General features: G+C 45.3%; 1 protein-coding gene across 1 annotated transcript in view; it reads right to left on the reverse strand.

Annotated features, from left to right (window-relative positions):
* Positions 1–5,711: 5,711 nt before the first annotated feature.
* Positions 5,712–20,109, reverse strand: part of KCND3 (potassium voltage-gated channel subfamily D member 3) — a 222,141-nt gene continuing 207,743 nt past the window's right edge. The window contains exons 3-8 of the mRNA XM_030936087.1: positions 16,473–16,635; positions 10,592–10,693; positions 10,128–10,217; positions 8,338–8,394; positions 6,928–7,175; positions 5,712–6,176 (exon numbers count right to left, since the gene is read on the reverse strand). Of these exons, the coding sequence (XP_030791947.1) occupies positions 5,975–6,176; positions 6,928–7,175; positions 8,338–8,394; positions 10,128–10,217; positions 10,592–10,693; positions 16,473–16,635 (862 nt within the window). The 3' untranslated portion in view covers positions 5,712–5,974. The remainder of the gene's footprint in view (positions 6,177–6,927; positions 7,176–8,337; positions 8,395–10,127; positions 10,218–10,591; positions 10,694–16,472; positions 16,636–20,109) is intronic.

Here is a 20,109-nt window from a genome sequence, read left to right on the forward strand (position 1 = left end):
CTGCCTTAGCCTCCCAAGTAACTGGAACTATAGGCACATGCCACTATGCTCTAATTCTCCATTTTTAACAGGAGGAAACTTACTGAAGCCAAGAGGGAGTTCCTGATGTGAAGTCACAATTAAGTGCTAGAACCTAAACCTGAATCTCCACCATCCAAGCTTTCTACAGTACCCCATACAGCATTTAATTCTGAGTTTTCTTTTTAGTTTAAGAACTTGGTACTTAGCAAAACCAGTACTGATACATGAAGTCAGATTTTCTTTCAATAACATGGAGTCAGTGTTCAACATAGAGCTTTTGATAAATAAAACCAAATGCTTTACCTGTTAGACAGTGAACATCCACAAATAACAGCATACAAGCAGGCAAGAACCATCAGGGATATCATAGAGGAGTTGTTTATGTTTAACATTGAGGGATGGAGTGGGAAGATTAGGCCTTTAATAACCCTTCTAAGATTCTGTGAGTTTTCTCTAGCAAGGTAGAAAGCCCATCTTTGTTCAAATTTTTCTTATTTTCTAGTATATACCAGCACCTTTGGGAGGAAAGGAGAATCAGTATTCAAAGAAACAGTCATTTAGGGTTTGTGGCACATAATTTGTTTAATCCAGATCGGATACATCAGGTACAGCAGTGGCACACGACTCAATACTGTAAATGATATACATGTTTTAACATATGCACTACAGTTTCAAAAGAAGACAACAGGAAACTCAAGAGTTTTTTTTTTTTTTTTTTTATAGAAAGTTTTCATGTTTTATCTTCCTGCAGTTTTGTACAGTGTATTTCTTCTTTGCCATTGTGATGTTGATAAGCAAAGCCCATTTATTATATGAAAATAGAAAAGAACACACTTGATGTATCTCACAATGACATTAATGGGGGGAAGGGTGTGACCTCTAAGTAAAACATTACATCGGAATGTCTGATTATCAAAAATATACCATCCCTCCCACCTCCCAGGTTTGTAAAATAGTCCATTGGTCCAAGGAGCCCCCAGGACGTGGGTCAGTGCCCTACACTGGTTACAGTGACATCATCCAGTGTAGCTGAGTAACCTGCTAAGATAAATGTCATTCCCACACTTGAGAAAAAACACAGAACATTCTGAATAGAAAACAAGACTTAAAAGGAGCCCCTTTAAAGCTGTTTCATTTTCTGATAGCCACTTTCTCTTAGTTTTAATAATGCTCTTCATGGTGCTGTTTGGGCTCCAAGGGTCATGGGTCATAACAATGTTTTTCCTTCATCTAGTCATTTTAAAGCTTTGTAAATAGTGAGATTTCATTAGGAAATCAGAAAGAGAAAATAAAAGTTTGTCATGGTTACCATGCCAAGTAGTGTAGAAAGGAAATGAATATTGCCTTAAGTTCACAGCATTGGGATATTTTTGCCTTCTAGTTACCTGGTAATTGAAGTGCGGGAGACTGGAAAACTAGAATTCATTAGTAACCTCAAAATCTAGTGCTAGCTCAATTTTCAACCACTTCCTCCGCAAAACTTAAGGAAAAACTTTTAAGTACATAATGTCTCAATGTACACTTTCCTTGTCTACAATCTAATAAGTGATATCCTGAACTGTAGGAATCATATTTTGAAAACTGGATAAAATCATCAGCATATCCACAAGTTGACATTTTTGTTAATCATAGATTGGCATTAACTGTCCACTTTAAGTTCTGTTCAAATTCTGTGTGATTGTAAACTAATGTGTTCAACTGTCACTGAGAATATCTATTGGTCTTTTGAAAGGGAGTCTATGCAGTTAGTCCTGAGCTTGGCACTAGTTATGAAAATAGGAGAGGAAGGAGAAATAGTACAGAGTTTGTTTCCAGAGATCTTGGTTCGCGGTGGTTCTAAATTGAATACTTCCCTCCCCCAAGTCACCACCCTGGAAATCCAGGTATTAAAAATATAAGCAAGCCTCAGAGCAGTGCAATATAATGTGGAGGAAAAATCCTAGGACAAGATGTCTTAAGTCCTGGATTGCAATAATGGTTCTGCCACTAACTTGCCATGTGAACTTGGATAAATCATTCAGTTTCTCTCCACGTTTTCCCCTCTCTGAATCAAGGATTTAGCTACTTTACCTACTACCATCACAGACTGTCATAAGGTCCACAAGGAGTATAAAAGGTATGCTTCAAAATGTCATTGTCCTAGTCTTCTCTTCATTGAGAACAGAAAATATTTGACTAAAAAATATTGACTCTTCACTTGTTCATTGATTTCTGACAAAATTGATAGTCCATAGATGGTTCTACCTAGAGGACGGTGGTTTCCAAAGTATGGTTTGTGTTGGTACAGTCAGGTGATTTCCAAGGGCCGTGTCCAAATAGTATTGACATTTATATAAGACTGTGTCTCCAATTACAGTATGGATTATTTGATGGATCTTCTCCAAAGCATCATTGCTGTCAGAGGCAGTGGGTGTGGTAGAAAATGCATTAGACTAATAGCCAAAAGACTTGTGTTCTGGTCTCAGCTCTGTCATTCAATAACTGCATGACCTTGAACAGGTCATTTAATTTCTCTAGGTCTCAGTTTTCTATACTGTAAAATAAATTAGATATTCTTAAATCTTTTCTAGTTCTGATATGCTCTTAATACTATATTTTCCAGGTTCCCATTCATTTGACATTTGAATGTAACTGTTTGTTTTGCCCTCCCCCTCTTAATGCTGAGTGGGATTGAATGGAATAGGTGGTTTTGGGAATCTTATTATGTCAAGGTGGTTCAGGAACTATGAAAGCTCAAGGGTCATTGCACCAGAAAGCTGTTGGCCCCCAGAAAACCCTGATATCCCGGTTTTTCAGTCACTGGCCAATGAGTTAGACTTATGAAACCGATTCAGCATACTTTGGACCTTGTGTTTTCTTACCATACCCTTTAGCAGTGTCATCTGGCTGTGTTCTGTAGTGTAGATGAGCCATTTTCCAAAGGTTGACATTTTTTGGACCAGAAGTGAACTGAATCTTTTATCTCTGGCTAGGGCTACAGTGGAGGATGGAGAAAAAGGGGATGGTCTAATGGTCTTTTAGGAAGTGGCATGACGTGGGATCTGAACATAAAGTGGAAGGAACACAAAACATTCTGTTGATTAGGACCAATTAAAAAAACAAGGTAAATTGCTTGGGACATGGTATTTAACATTAATTTTTGTGGGAACCAGTAAAATATTCCCTTGGTGCCCTATCAAACAGATCCTTTATTGAATCTGTCACTATTCTAACCCTGTAATGACCTGTTCTTAAATTCATCACAGGAAGTTTGTATGTGTATGCAACCATGTTCCAATTTACCTCCTTTTTTTTTCTTTTCTTTCTTTTCTTTTCTTTTTTTTTTTTTTTTTTGAGATTGTGTCTTGCTCTGTCGGCTCACTGCATCCTCCGCCTCCCAGGTTTAAGCAATCCTCCCCCTCAGCCTTCCTAGTAGCTGTGATTACAGGGGCCCACCACCATGCCTGGCTAATTTTTGTATTTTTAGTAGAGATGGGGTTTCACCATGTTGGCCAGGCTGGTCTCGAACTCCTGACTTCAGGTGATTGTTCCCAAAGTGCTGGGATTACAGGTGTGAGCCACCACACCCGGCCCTATTTACCTCTTTATCTCTTACCCCAGTCAGATCTTATGACGTATAACTAAGATATTTAGACACTTGTAATTTTGCTCTACTACTCATTTTTTTTTTACAAGAAAAATTCTTTTCTAGTCATTTGCCTGCCTTCTAAGTGGAGGTTAGTCTGGTCTTCTAATGAGACGTGTATATGAAGGGAATTGATTTAAGTATGTATTTTCCGATGTGTTTAGGTTGGTTGTGTGTATACACATGTACTCTGTAGTTGTAAAGCTTTTCTGCCTTCTTAGTCTGTAAGCTCAGGGGGCAAGAACCACTCCATTCTCACATTAGGGGAAATCCTTGAGGCCAGACCCAGAGAAAGAACTCAGCCCGTGGTCAATGAGGATAAGTATAAGGATATAAAGATAGAAAGAAGGCTCCCTCTCCTCTGCCTTCTGCCCACATTCTGGTTAGGTGCCATCTCGAAACCTTTTGAGCCTACAGGGTCAATCAAGCTGGGGTCATAGGGAAGCCCACTAAGGGTGTTTTTAGGTTCCTGGCTAGTGAAACTCATTTAGATGGCTGTGGTGGGCAGAGAAATTCTTGGCCTACAATTAAACAGCTAACCACTAAGCTGTAGGATGGATAGGCAGCTCCCGAGGAGCTCATGTATTTCAGAGCCCAGGCTGCAGAGACTGCAGCAAGGTGGCTGGGTGTTGGGAAGGGCAGGAAAGGACTTGTCACTAACTCTGAGGCCCACCTACTCTGCTATAAGCAGTGAATAACGGTTGGGAGGATTCCAGAAATGCTGCCCCCAGCTCCACCAGGGTGCAAGCTAGTTGAACAGATATGTTGTCCAGGTGTTCAAGAAATAATCTTCACTCCTTTGCTTGCACAGAGGTGATCAGGCTTCTCCCCCATTTCAGCTATCTTCAGGGAGATCAGGCTGAAGCCTCTTCAGACATCAAGGCATCTTTCATAGCAGGTAAGAATCATCTAGAATCTCTTACTTGCTTTTGCTTTGAAGCATTTTTCTTGAGGCACACAGGCTTACCCTTCCACAGCCTCTGTGTGGGAGTTGTCTCAGGTGTGATATAAGTCAGAGGAATCTTGGTCCCCGTACCACTGCCCTATCCAGAGGAAACTACTCCTGGGGCCTCTTGGAAGGGCTCCGGATGGGCTTTATGGTGGGTCCTGAAGGAAGGGTCCATATCAAGGTGCCATAATGACTGGCTGCGGCTGCAAGCCCTGGGTCCTTCCATTCTCCCCTCACTGGCACATACCAGAGTTGACCGCTTCTCAGATGTTGGCGATTTGCCTTTTCAAGATTCCAGTGTGATAAATCTGTTCATTCCCTTTCTTTCCCAGAAACCAAAACTGCAAACACCAGTGGTTCCAACCCCAAGGGAAGCACCTCTGTTCTGTGTGGTAGACTTCCCTTACCCCTACACTCTCCCAATTTTTGCTTCACTCTTTCCTCCTCTGCAGTTGCATTCACACAGATAGAACTCCCAGGCACAAGTCTGTTGTGCGTGGCAGTGATGAAGAAGGCTTTACTGATGTGTTTCAGGATCACTGGGATCCAGGTAGAGACAGATGGCTGGACACAGAAACAGCCAGGGGTAAGCAGAGAGGTACAGAGACAAGGGAGACAGGGACAGACAAAGGGTAAGGATTGCCGTGTGGTCACTTGGCAGCTCTGCGCAGGTCAGCTGGGCAGTGGGGGCCCAGGCTCAGTTGACCTCACCCACCTGGGGGAATGGAGAGAGAACTCAGCAATAACTGACTTCTTAGCCTAAAAGCTTTTGCTATAAAAGGAGAAAAAAAAAATCCCTCACAAAATGCATTGTTTTGGTTCAAAGGTGTTGGGTCCATGGAGAAAAACATTTCACAAAAATCCGTTGGTGTTTTTGTTTTCCACCTTTTCCCATGAATAAATATTATCCATTAAGAGCCTTGAAAAAGGTGCTTAAATACACAGTGTTATATTTTCTTCCTGTTTTGCTTGTGACAACTTGGCCTCTTTGCTGCTCTTGGTCTTGTATTTTCCTCACTGGGGTCTCCAGAAACAATTGTTATTTGGTCTGAGTCTGAGGCTCCTCCATCCAGGCCCTGTCCTGGCACATAGCCTACATCCCCCACTGGCCCATCCCCGACCTCCCCCCCACCCTCCCTCCCTTCCTCTGGCCCCAGTGAGATGCAGATCACAGGGCTATGTCCACGCTAGCAGCGTGAACCTCACGTGCCCCTTTGCTGCCTCTTTTTCCTTCCAGGCACAAGTCTCAGTGCTAGGGGTACAATGGGGCAGGCAGAAATAGTGGGGAAAAGGGGGAGGGAGTGGTCCCAGTGGCCACCCACCAACATGCCAGTCCCCTTCATTCCCCACTACCCCCTCTGGCCCTCTGTCCAGTGGTTTTACAAGGCAGAGACCTTGACAACATTGCTGGCTATGGAAGGAATGTTCGTGTTGGGGCCTGGGCTGGCAGGGGGTGGCCGACTTTCCCCCTCTGGGGTTAGCGCTGGGGGAGTGGGGATGCTGATGATGGCTGTGGTGATCTGGGATGTTTTGCAGTTTGGTCTCAGTCCGTCGTCTGCTTTCAAATTAAGGCTGGAGCGACTGGGATAGAAAAGAGTGAGTTGATGATGGTTCCTGCTGGCCAGCATCCCAAAGCTTCCTTGACCCCCTACATTCCTTGCTCATGATAACCAGAATGATATTTTGTTGTCCCTCTATCTCTGGCTTTTGTAATCAGTTTGTAATAATCCATTCTAATTATTATTCCTAAACTACTAGCAATTACCAAGTTGTGTATAGTAGGCTTTGAATTGCAGAGTGTACATCACTCCCACCAGTGATTGTTTACCTATCATTTGTGGCATTTGGCATTTGCCTTCCCTGAATTCTCTGCAACCCATTTGGAGGTAGTGGGAAGTGGCCTAAATATAAGCAGAGAGGGAGGGAAAAGTCAGTCTCTGGGATTCAAAATCAGCCTAGGATAAGCCATGAGTAACACAAATATGAAAACTGTTTCTTGAGAAAACGGTTGGTCCATTCCTTGTACCAGATCAGATCATTTTTGTGTATCCAGAGACACATTATTTTATATGTATATATATAATTCTTTTTAAAGTTTTTTTTTCCCCCTTAGCTAACCCCATTTTCAGCCTAAACTGCTGTACTACCTACTCCAACAGCATATGAAGGGCCTTTGGGTTTCCTTACAAGGAAAGGAGGAAGGTAGAGGGGCTCATGCATTAGATAAGGGGAGCGGCTAGAGGATCCTCAAGGTTCTCCTAATGCTGCGATTGTCTAATTCTGGAAATGGGATGATTCGAGCCTTTGGGGGTGATGGATGGAAGCCACCCACCTGGTTGTGAGGGAGGGCTGCTCACTGCCCTGGATATGGATCGTGCTGAGCTCTTGCATGCTGCGCAGGCGAGTAGCTGGCAGGTTAGAATTGGGCAGGTGTGTGGTCTTCTTACTACGACGGGAGCAGCAGGTGGTAGTGAGGCCTGGGTGGCTGGACAGTGAGGGACTTCTTGTGGATGGGTAGTTCTGCATTGAACTCTCCATGCAGTTCTGCTCAAACATCTGCTCATCAATAAACTCGTGGTTCTGTGGGAGGTAGAAGGAGAAGAAGTAGGGAAAGGAGGTAGGGAAGAGAGAGGTAAGCCCCTATACGCTGTATGGCTGCCTGTCTCTGTTCTGGACCTTGAAGGAAGGGCTCCCAGCTGCCCAGATCACAGATAAGCATTCAGGAGGGGTGATGTCCCATGGGCATCCAATGAGGACAGAAAGAGAAGCATATTGGCAGCCCTGGCCATCAGCTCAAAGGGTAGGGACTGCAGTTGTGAAATCATGGTGTGACATATACTCCCATCTACAGCTTTGAGCTGAAGGGACATAGAGGACACAGAGGGATTCAGTGGCATCATCACAGCTAGAAGCAAAGACTTTACTTTCCAGGCTTCGTACAAGATCTGCCAGAGGTGGCAGATGAGTCATTGACTGTGGGTGGTGGGTATGCTAGGTTGTCTTTCCTGGATTTAGTAGGTAAGGGTGTGACAAAAGCTTTTAAACATGGGGGTCATTCACAGAATTGGGAGAGCATTGATCCTGAAGGCCCGTGGGACAAACTGTCGGGGATAGGATTTCTTTTAATTATTTTTTTCCCCACCTGATAATGGGATATGAGTCCTTAATATACCTGGAGGCACAGGATTCCCTAGGTCAAGTGTAAGCACGGGAAGGGATTGCTAAACTATCTCCTGACTGCAGGCCATTGGGATGGGGTATAGCTGAACCCAGGATAACTAAAAAATGGCTGTTTGGCCAAGGTGACTACAAATCTATGGCATGAATGGTCTGGCTAAGGCTGCCAGAGTGAGGAGAAAGTCTGAAGAGAAATGGCATGAGAACAGAGTTCAGGGAAAGACCAGCCTGGCAGCAAATACCAGGAGTCCCCACGGAGCTGGGATGTGGCACAGACAGATGTGGCACATGGAGACTCACAGGATACCAGCACTGGTGCCATGTTCCACCACCCCTTCCATGTCCCTGGGGAGATCCAAAGAGGGAACTAGAAAGACAGTTGGGTGGTTCAGCACAAGAAACCGGAAGCCTGAGCTGGTGCTGGGTGTGACAGCAGAGGTAGGAGGAGCCCCAGAAGAATCAGCAGCACATGCACAGAACCAGGCCGGGGGGTAAAAAGGGGAGAATCCACAGACTCAGAATTATCAGGGAGAAAAACATCAATTGAATTTTTAAAAAGTTATACCTTGATGGTGGAGGTTCGTACAGATAACAGGGGATCATCCACAAGATAGGACAACCCCTACAGGACAACATGCCAACAGAAGATAAAAACACCATTGATTGTACATTCCAGCATTCCCAAGCCAGTTTCGACATTCATTCTCTTGATCCCGGCATTCCACCCTTTGAGTCAAACATTCCATCCCTCATTCCCAGCATTCTGCCCACTTTGTCCCAACATTCCACCCTTTAGCCCCAACAGGACCCTGCTCAACCCCAACATTCACTCCTTCCATCCCAACATTCTGCCTCTCCTGTCCCAACATTCCACCCCTTGAGTCCAACATTCCTCCCCTAAAATGCAGCATTCCAGGGCTTTAACCCCAATATCTCACCCCCACAATCCAACATTCTTTCCCTCAAATTCAGCATTCCATCCCTTCAATGCCAGCATTCCATCCCTCAATTCTAAAATCCGATTTCTTCAATGCCAACATTCCAGTCCTTCAAACCCAAATGTTTTCACCCATATCCTTTCAATTTACACATTCCACCCAGCACATGCAACTTGGAAAGGGCAGTTGGGTCCAGGCCTATCCCTTTGGCAAGCTCAGAGTCTTTGAGAGAAAGTCTAGATACGAATATGCATTCTTCATGACAAATCCTATAAACTAGGGTTTGCAGAGCACCTTCCCATTTTGGAAGTCCTTGTTGGGTTCAACTGCCATCCACAGTGTCCACATTTGGCTCAGATAGAGTCATCTAAGCCAGGCATGGTGATGTGCACCTGGAGTTCCTGCTACTTGGGAGGCTGAGGTGGGAGGATCACTTGAGGCCAGGAGTTTTAAGACCAGCCTGGGCAACACAGCAAGATCCTGTCCCTGCAGCCCCACACCCCTCTGCCAAAAAAAAAGAGGAGTCATCTAACATTTATTCTCTCTACATCTGGGAGGCCAGGATATGGAACATCTAGAATTAGGAAGTTCCTTCCTTAGTGTACTGAGCCCTGAATATAGACTCTTTGGGGAGGAGGTTCTAGAAAGGAGCAGGAAGGCTTTAACTTTGTTTCTCCTTGGCTTTTCCACCCTGACCTCTCTTCCCTGTCTGCTATTCCTAGCATTTATCTGCCAAGGGTCCAGGGTTGGCCCCACTGCCCTTCCTTTCAGTCTGATGGTTAGGCACAAGCATCATTCCACACTCCAGCTGTGGCACCCTAAACCATGGCTCTGTTTTAACAATCAGCCTGTTAGCATCTGGATCCCCTGAGAACCGCAGGGTGACTGGGCAGAGGTTGGGGGGGGCGGTGTGGTACTTCTGAATCCTGGTTGGAGAAATACATGCACTGCCTCCTTCACACACTGTCTGCAGGAGGATGTAGGGAGCCAAGGGGCCCACAGGCTGCATCAACCCAGCCCCAGAGGTGGGACAGAAATCAACACTCTTCTCTACTGTCCTATGCAAATTCAGCCCAAGCTTTGAAGGGTGATGCCCGTCAGAACTAAGAAACTGATAGGCAGACCCCTAAGTCCTCAGTAATCAAGAAATGGGCTTTGGAGATGAGTGTAGGAGTGTGTGGGAGGCTGGGGGAGTAGCCTCCTCAATGCTCCTGCAGGACAGAGCTGGCCTCCCACCCTGGTGACCTTGCCCCACTCCTCAGGGTCTTCCACCTGAGGGCCAATAGATCCCATCACTACCTTTTGGATCTGAAGGGGACAGACTTTGACATCTGGCCCAGAGTGAAGATGTGAGTACAGCCTTAGAAAAGGGTCAGGGTCAGTGCTGAAAAGCAGGTGGCAATGGGCTGGAACTCACAGTGGTTTTTTCCAGGCAGTGCAGCAGGTGATGATGCTGGCTCTCGATCAGTGAGGTGGTCTTGCCCATATGCTCCTCTTCTGGGGTGCCCTAGTAAAAAAAGAAGAGAGATTGAGTAAAAAGCTGGTGGCTCTTCCCTTCTCCAGCTCCTTCATTTCTCCACTAAAGGTCAAAGGGCAATAGAATAATCAAAGTTTTTTATTTGACCAAATTTCAGGGTCAGCATTGAATATGCTAGCCTTTGGGCTCAGAGGCCCTTGGTCTAAACCTGGTTTAGAGGTAGTGGTGATAATCCTATAGGAGTGGTGTGTGATTGGGGGGCTGCCACCTGGGGAAAGTTTGGAAACATGTCCTCCTTGGGGTTCATACTGGGGTCTGGGGTGGGAGTGCTGGTGTCCCGGGAAAGAGAAAACAAGCCCATCTGCCCCTTTACGTTCCCCAGTCCAGGTCCTCTAGGTACCTACCGTCAGCTCCAGTGCCTCGTTGAGGAGCCCGTTACGCTTGCTGTGCAGGTATGCATTCGAACTGCCTGTTTTGGCCACACGGATCCTGGCAAGGCGGGCCTTCTGTGATTGGCAGAGATAATAAAAGAATGAGGGAGACCATGATACAAAAAGACAGCAAGCCTGGTGACGCTGTGAGGCTGGTTTCATCAGGTTGGCCAGGCTGATCTCAAAACTCCTGACCTCAGGTGATCTGCCTGCCTTGGCCTCCCAAAGTGCTGGGATTATAGGCGTGAGCCACCGTGCCCGGCTGCATGTATATGTTAACATATGTTTGTTTTGTTGCACATGACAGTGGGAATGAGTATAGGTACATGTGAGAGGAGAGTTGACTGGCTGTGCCTAAGAAGGGAGGATGGGACACATTTCCATACACTACTTGGCTTTACTAGGACAACTGAAACTCTCCCCAGCTCCAACCTGGGAAGCCTTCAGCAGAGAAGGTCCACTGCAGGAGGGCTGCATGGTATCTCAGTTCAAGCTCATCTCTCCTGCTTGCACAGGGAGAAGCTGAACATATTACACATGCTGGCTGCCCTTCTCCTTCCTAATGACTGTAATCATTGTCACCATGACAGTAGCACAACCAAAGAGAGAGGACTAAGGAATGAGACTGAGAGAGGGAGAAGGGACTGGGTAGAGGTTTCTTGCTGGTTAAAAAAAATGCAGCCTGAGGTTTGGGCTCTGTATAACTATTTACAGCCCCAGGCGCTTGCTACTGGAAGCAGAACAGCCCACAAGGATAGCAGACCCATCCTGGAGTAGAAGGGTCCCTCCTTCTGGTTCTGAGCAAGTCCACATGCGACTTCAGCATGGACTCTAAGCAGGAAGAGTCCTAAGGAAATTGTGGCATTTTCCACTTCTTGTCACCTTCTCCCCAAGTGTCCTGCTGGGCTGGTTCATCTGCTAAAAGGAAGCCACTGTCTCAGGGGTTTAGGTGGTCAACAGAAGCACAAAGGACGTATATCTCTTGCTTCGTGGGAAGTATCTCCTTGCAGAAACAATTCAACTCCCTTCTCAGGCTTCTAAAGATGGGGAAGGGGCCAGGACTTGAGCCTGAAAGATCTTCCCTTAAGTCTGAGGAAGACTGCTCCTCTTGATGAAGGAGAGAATAAAAAGGGGAACCTGGGAGAGAAAGGATGATGGCAAATCAGTGCTATCATTCCTCCTCTCTACAAGCAGAGAACATTGATTGGGGGCCAGGACAGTTCTATTCCATGGGAAACCTGCTCCAGCTCTCTCCTTGGCTAGATGTTTACATTCAAGCAAGTTCCTCATCATTTGAGGATGTGGCTGCATTTGCTTTGGGTGAGTGCTGGGTGTTGAGAGTTTCATATGGAAATCCAATTGTGTCAAGCTTATTATAGTCTTATATAATTTGATTGCACCACTTGGAGCCAGACCTTTCTTGTATCTGGGGTCCGTCTTAATTAGTTTCTAGAGATGAAAGATTCTCCTGTTCTTCTTTGTGGCACTTCTTTTAATCATATCTTACCCTGGGCTCTATTAAAGCAACAGATTGTCATATCAAATGTACTAGATCATTTAATCACTTCCCACACAGGATAAAAAGGTTTGCAATGGATTTACAGAACCATACCCAGCATATGAAATTTGGTGGGGCTCTATAGCCTGGTTTTGAGCTCTTGGGGGCTGGGGCATGTGGCTTATGCATATTTTTATCTCTTAACACCCAACACAGGGCTTCACACCAAACAGGTGCTCAAGCAAAGTTTATGATGCCTGAGGAGGGAAGAAGATCCTGTGTAGATGGCTGGAAGGCCATGCTTATACAGCCACTGTAATGGACTCGATCCTTGAGTGGACTGGTCAGCTTCATCCTCTTCCATGGCTTTAAGAACAATGTGAGAGTTAAAAGAGAGCTTAGAGATCATCCAGATAAATTCAAAGACCAAAAAAAAACAAAAAGAAAGAAAAGAAAAAAGGAGGATGTGAGGGGAAGTGACTTATCCAGGGAAAGGCAGTGGACGATCAAGACTTCAGCTCAGGACCTCTGACTTTCAGACCGAATGTTGCTTCCAGAACATTCTCCTCCTTCTTTCTCCTCCTCCTTCGCTGAATTTCCACCATCAGACAAGTTTTGAAATTCGAGCAAAGCCCAGGAGATTGCATTTTTAACAAATGTGGAGACTCCAGGGTTGGAGGAGAGGGGATTTGGAAGGACAATGCTGCTACCAGGGGTACAGTTGCAGGCACCATCTATGTTCAAGCTGGTACTTCTATCAGTCCTTGAGAGGCCTCTCACAATTAAGCACTTTCTTCCTGTCTGGCTGATGGGTGCCTTTTAACCATGAGTATTTCTGTCTCTTGCCCTGAGAGAGGCAGTAGGAGGAGAAAGAGAAAGAAATGGCAAGCCAAAACATGGGCAGTTGCATTCTGGGACATTTATGTCAGAGAAATTAAAACTTATGCTTACATGAAAACCTCTACATGATTGTGCACAGTAGCTTTATTTGTAATAGCCCCAAACTGGAATCATCCCAGGTGTTTCTCAACAGGCAAATAAACAAACTGGTACATCTGTACCATGGATACTACTCAGCAATAAAAATGAATGGATTACTGGTACAGCAACTTCGATGAAAATCCAGGAATCATATAGAATGGAAAAAGCCAATACCCAAAGGTTACCTATTGCATGAATTCATTTATATAACATTTTTGAAATTAAAACATTTATAAATGATGGAAAAATAAATGGTTTTAACTAGGACAACTGAAACTCTCCCCAGCTCCAACCTGGGAAGCCTTCAGCAGAGAAGGTCCACTGCAGGAGGGCTGCATGGTGTCTCAGTTCAAGCTCATCCCTCCTGCGTGCACAGGGAGAAGCTGAACACATTACACATGCTGGCTGCCCTTCTCCTTCCTAATGACTGTAATCATTGTTAGGGGTTAGGGACAGGGCAGGGCTAGGGCAGAAGGTGGGGTTATAAAAGGGCAACCCACGGGATCCTTGTGGTGTTGGAACTGTTCAGTCTCTTGACCATGGCAGTGGATGCATGAACTTATCATACACACACACATGCACACACACACACCAGTCCAAGTAAAACTGGAGATATCTGAATAAGATTGGTTGGTTGTACAATGTCCATACCCTGGTGGTGATATATAGTGCTACTGTTTTGTAAAATGTTACCACTAGGGGAAACTGGTGGACAAACTTTACAAGAGATTGCTCTGTGTTATTTCTTACAACTACATGAGCGTCTATAATTATCTCAATAAAACATTTAATTAAAAAAAAGAATATGGGTATGCACCAGAACTGGAGATGGGGACCAAATGCCCCACTCCAGATGTTCCCCTCTCTCGGTCCACTGCCAGACTTCCCCTTATCTCCAGTTCACTTGGCTCAGAGGACACAGTATCTAAGGCAAATAGTAACAGACTAATCTTAGTAATAATCCCAATCAAACCCGTCATGGGAAGAGGATGACAATGTAGCTACTTAGCTCCCAAGTATGTGGTCCGGGCTGAGAACTATCATTAGCTTCCTTCCCGTCCCATCTCTCCACTTTCCACCTACTTGCCTTGACCCATGGTGACAGACTCAATGCTGGAGCAGCGAGTATTTTTTTTCCCTCTTATAGGAAGCCCAAGGTGACAGAGACAGAGCTGAGCAGCCTTGAGGAGAAACAGTATCCAGGCAAAGTGAAAACACTGTAAATATTTACTCTAATTTCAAGGGGAGAGAGAAGAGGGAGAGGGAAAGGGGCAGGGAGGGAGGGAGACTCATCTTTAGCAGCTAGAGGAAGGAAGAAGCCTAAGTTGCTACTAGATTTTAATCACACAGGATGAGATTTATAATGTCCCAGGGGAGAGCTGGGAACACACCTGTAATCCCAGCTACTCTGGAGGCTGAGGTGGGAGGATTCCTGGATCCCAGGAGTTTGGCTCCATCCTGGGCAACATAGTGAGACCCTATCTCTAAAAAAATAATAATAATAAATCAATTCCCAGGGGAGGGGAAGGTAGCTGTAGGAGCGACTGAGAGCACAGCTGGAAGGGGCTGTCACTGGTGTGTGCACAGCCGTGGGCTAGTGGGTGAGCTGAGGATTCCTGTGAACCTCACCTGCTCTGCCAGAAACCTGTGTTAGCCCTAGCCCCTTTGGGGCAGGACCACTAGAGGATCCCTGGCCCTTCAGGGTCTCTGGTTCCTGATTGTGGGAAGGAGATCCCAGTTTCTGCATAATGAATTTAGACCCTATTCAAATTTGCTGCCTGACTTAAACAGGGAAAGAGGTAAGATTTCCGTTTCTGGGATGACTGGCAGGAAACAGGAGGTAGGGAAACCCTGGGTGAAGAGGTAAGAGATAGGCGTGTATGGGACAGAAAGGATGACAGACAGAGCCAGAAGATAAATCTTAAGGTGACAACTTAACAGGCCAGGTCAGGATAAATAAAAACATAGTTCAGCAGAGGCAGAGGGGACAGGAGGCAAGGAGCCAACCATAAAGGCACACAGAAGGTGGTAGGCTAGAGGTGGGAACCAACTGGATTCACTATACAATTATATGTACATTGTTATGTAATCATTATTATACATTTTGGAGCTAGCTTTCATAACCTTTATAGCTTTGTGACGGTCGGCATACACAGATCTGTTCTGAAATTCTGGATTTCTTCCTCCATAATGACATTAACTTCCCTTTAAGCCTTTACACCCAAGGCAAGCCCTGCTACCTGGAGGTTATCCCTGCAAGCAGAAGGCCAGTAGCAGGAATTCTGTAGCAAGGAAAGAATCTGGCTGCAATGCATAGGGCCGACCACATAGTACGTGCTCAATAAATGTTTGTGGAATAATGGATAAAAGAATAAAGTAAGAAGACAAAACCCCAAGCCTCCAAAAGCCAGTCTTTCAACAGCTCTCCTCCTTTCCATTGTCCTCAGAAAGGCTCTGGCCATAATCCCTGGGGGCCGAGATGCTGCTGAAGGGACACCACAGTTCAGCCCAGATCTGAAGACAATGAAAACACCGCTTTCCCACTCCCCAACCCAGACATCCCTCTTCTGAGAGGAAACCTGGGGAAAGTCACTACCCAGAAACCTCACTGGCTAGATGCCTTAAAAATGCAAGTGAACAAGAGTTGGCTGAGTCGATGAGTTGTTCTAGAAACAAGGTTGAGGGCTAGCTGGAAAAAGAGGCTTCTTTCTGAGCACCAAAGCCTTCAGACATTTTTCCTCATTGCATGGGCAAATGACCGTATTTTACCCTCTCCTGCCATTTTCAGCAGTGTATATTGAACATAATCTAAAACTTTCCCCAGGACTGATGGTTAGTCTCCTGATCACCACCCGCAGTTGACCTCAGTGCCTTTGCCCTATGATATCTTGGAGATTCCTAAAGCCTGTTGTGCCATTTGTCCTTGAACTCAGTGACCTTAGCATGCTCTCATTTTACAGTATTTATTTTTCTTTTCAACAAATTTATTTTTGTCACTGGGTTTTATATAGACTTTTATAGGATATTAAAAAGAGATTATGTTTCCTAGTAAGCTCTTGGCTGGTAGAGGGAGGAGTGCAGGGACGGCTGAGTGGCAGTGGCTGAGGGAGTGTAGGTGGAGCCAGGGGCCAAGGAAATTGCCATAGAATGTCCAAAGGCGGATGGTTTACAGATAATTGGGGGTTCATTGCATTTTGGAACTGATGGGCTGGAATTCAGGAGACTGATGAGCAGGAAGGGACCGAAGCTACCTTACCTTGCAAAGCCAGAGGCTGTCTGTGCAGTGATCCTCTGAGGAGCTCTAGGCCTGGCTCCCTGACTGCTGCTCCCCTGCATCCTTTACACTGCCCCTGCATCCCTGTGTCTGAGGCTTACCTTTTGTGCCCTGCGTTTATCAGCTCTCTGATTCTGGTGGTAAATCCGGCTAAAGTTGGAAACAATCACAGGGACTGGCAGGGCAATGACCAGGACGCCACTCAAGGAGCAGATGGAGCCGAAGATCTTCCCTGCAATCGTCTTAGGCACCATGTCTCCGTATCTGAGAGAGGGAGAGAAACAGGGTGTAAGGGAGAGAAGGCCATTTGGGAAACAAGTCAGGCTTCCCTGCCAATCATTCACCTATTCATTCATTCACTCATTCAGCAATTGTTTAGAGTACCTACTATGTGCCAGGTACCATGACATGGACCTGGGGGTGAACAAGCGATACAAGATCCTTATGTGCAGGAAGCCAACATCCTAACAAGACCATAAGCAATTAAGTGAATACATAAAAATATTGTGTCTTGGTTGGTTCTATGAAGAGACTAGAGAGAGGTGCTGCATCAGGTGGTGGGAGTGTGGTCAGGAAAGGCCTCTCTGAGGAGCTAACATTTAAGCTGAGAGCTGAATGTAAAGGATCCAGTCATGTAAAACACCTGGGGACAAGTGTGTGTGGTAGAGGAAACAGCAAGTACAGGGGTAGCAGGAAGGAATTTGGTCTGATCTAGGAATTGTCAAGGGTCAGCAGGACTAGACACCACAAGAGGAGGGTAAGGCAGGCAGGGGCCAGATCACGCAGCATCTGACGGGCCATGGGGAGGAATATGGGTTTATCCCATTCAGTGAGGCACCATGAGGAGTTTTAAGCAGAAGAGTAACAGAATCTCATTTATGATGATAACAGCAAATAACAAACTCACCTATTCATGTGGATTTATAATTTACAAAGCACTTCTGCATATTTACCTCACATAAGCCTCATGAACCCTGTGAACTTTGTATTCTTATCCCCATTGTACAGATGCAGGAATTGAGGCTAATTACATTGACAGCTCTCATTTGCTCAACTGGGATTAAAAGCCACTCTTCTTGCTTTTGTCTATTTTCCAGTAGCCATAGCATCTCAGAGGGGGAGCATAAGCTCTGAAGCTCAGCCCCTTAAAGTTGTGAAGCCACTTCGGAACTGTGCTGGCTCCTCTCAGAGCTTGGAGAAACTCTTTTAAGTACTTCACACCCTAGCAGCTGCCCTCTGGGACCACGTTGGCCTGGATCCTACTCAGTCCTGGGCAGGCAGGCCAGAGCCTCTGTCCTCCAATCAATAAGATACTCTCCACAGTGGTTAAGTGTTTAGTCTCCTCTTTATTGAGATAATTGAAAGGACTTATTAAGCAAGGCCTTATTCAGCAAAGAGCTGTGATTACTCCTTCGGCTAAAGCCAGAAACACCATCTCCCCTGCCTCTGCGCCCTCTGGGTGTCTGGAGCAGAAACAAGCTTAGGATGACCAGGAATTGCTTCTGCTAAAATAGGCTCAAAGTCATCTGTCCTGAGGAAACCATGGGGCTTGGACTTCCAGAGAGGATGTGGAAGGGGATGGGGCAAGCTATTTCACAAGTATGTATGAACACCCAAGAACTTGGTGGAGGACACGGCAGAGGTAGACAGGTATTCGGTGAATGAATGAATGAATGATCTCACTTAAGCTTCTCAATTCCCTCTGAAGTAGGCTCCTGTTTTGAGACTGTCTTCCTCCTCCTTCCGTGTTCATGCCCTTTGCCCTGGCTCGAGATTTCCTGGATGTGCACTAGCGTTAGGCCTGTGATAGAGCCTTCTAGATCTTTGCAGCTAGGGTTGTCTCCTCTGCCATGGTACTCAGGAGAGGCCTCCAGGGAAGTGGTTGAGAACATGGATTCTGAACTTAGATAACATGGGTTCAAGACTCACCCTGCTCCATAAAACAACTGTATGATCTTGGGGGAATGTTACTCTGGGCCTCAGTTTCCTTGTCTGTAAAATGAAGATAATAACAGTAACCTAGATCATAATCCTATTGTGACATATACAGCTCCACAAACAATAGATAATATTACTTTTAGCTAGGCACTCTGAAAACCACAGTCTCTGTTGATGGGAAACTCTAAAAACACAGTCAGTTGTCCCAAGTTCAAATAGCCCAATTAATGAAGAAAAAGGGGCTGCCTTTGAGATATATCAGCTTAGCTGGGATTTGCAGATGACACAACTGAAAGGGGGCCTGCAGGCACAGGGCTGTGGATGACAATAAAGCATGGCAGGAGTGCAGGAGAACAGTGCCAGGAAGGCTGCATTTCAGAGTGACCACGGCTGGTGAGGAATGCTAAGGACAACAGAAAGACTGTTTCATCCATATGAAGAAAGAGGGAGAAGGGAAGCGATGCCTCCTGCTGGTGCAGATGGTCTGCTAGTGACAGATGACAGGGAGAAAGCCGAACAATCCACTCCCAGGCGTCCTCTGCCTCCTCCACCGGGAAGAAGGAGCTGCATCTTGGAGAAGCTGGAATAAATGCCGAAAAGAAGGATCCAGAGCTTAAAGTAGGAGACAGGAGAGCAGGCAAGTGTCCAGCTGAATTCAGTAGATTTACATCACAGGCCCACATGAATCCCACCTGGGAGACAGGAGGAATGTGCAGATGGGGTTGCAGAACCGCTGCCCTGGATCTTTGAGAAATCATGGTGCAGCAGAAAATTACCAAGCGACTAGAGATGGAAAACAGTTGTATTGAATTTTTAAAGAAGGCAAAAGGAGGTCTGAGAAACCACAGACCAGTAGGCTTGGTATCCATAAATTGTGCCATCAAATTGCTGGCAGAATTCGAGAGCAGATTATTAAGTAGACAGCTTGTAAATACTTGGAAAATAAGCTGTATTGGTTCACTAGGCACGCATCTTGCCAAATTAACCTTATTTCTTGTTTTGACAGTGAGGTTAACTGGTTGGTAGATCAGGAGACTGTTCCAGACCTACTGCATCATGATTTTAACAAGATGTGTTCTTGTCCCAGTTCTTTATACCCTTGACAAGCTGGAGGAGTGTGGTGTGGAGAACAGTGTGGTTAGCAGGGTTTGCACGACCATCTCCAGTCTTCGGGCACTTCTCAAAGATTACCAACTGTGGTCCTATGCCAGCAAAGGAAGTTCAGGGTTTTCATGTTAAAACATCTCCTTTAATGAAAAAGTAAATAAGTAAATGAAATAAAGAATGGATCTCAAGTTAGGAAGCGATGTGATATGTTCCATATAATATGATATGTTCCATATAATATGTTCCAGATAATAGTAATATTATCTATTGTTTGTGGAGCTGTATATGTCACAATAGGATTATGATCTAGGTTACTGTTATTATCTTCATTTTACAGACAAGGAAACTGAGGCCCAGAGTAACATTCCCCCAAGATCATACAGTGATATGTTCCAGAATTTTTCAACAACTTGTATAAAGGCAGAGGAGGCAGCATGGCCTAATAATTAAGAGAGGACACTGGAGTCCAACCTGGGTTTGAACCCTAGCTTACATTAGTTACCAACTAGCTAAGTGATCCTGGGGCATTTATTTAACCTGAGCCTCTATCAACTATAAAATGGCTTTTATATCCCCAGAGTTGTTGCGATAATTAATGAGGTAATTCAGAAGAAATAATTCAGTGTTTGAATAACTGTAAAGTTGTCTAGAATTAGCCAGTGTAGTGGGTACCTATAGTTTTGTCTGCTGACA

Source organism: Rhinopithecus roxellana, chromosome 8 (genome assembly GCF_007565055.1).
Source record: "Rhinopithecus roxellana isolate Shanxi Qingling chromosome 8, ASM756505v1, whole genome shotgun sequence".
In the NCBI taxonomy this organism is placed as follows: domain Eukaryota; kingdom Metazoa; phylum Chordata; class Mammalia; order Primates; family Cercopithecidae; genus Rhinopithecus; species Rhinopithecus roxellana.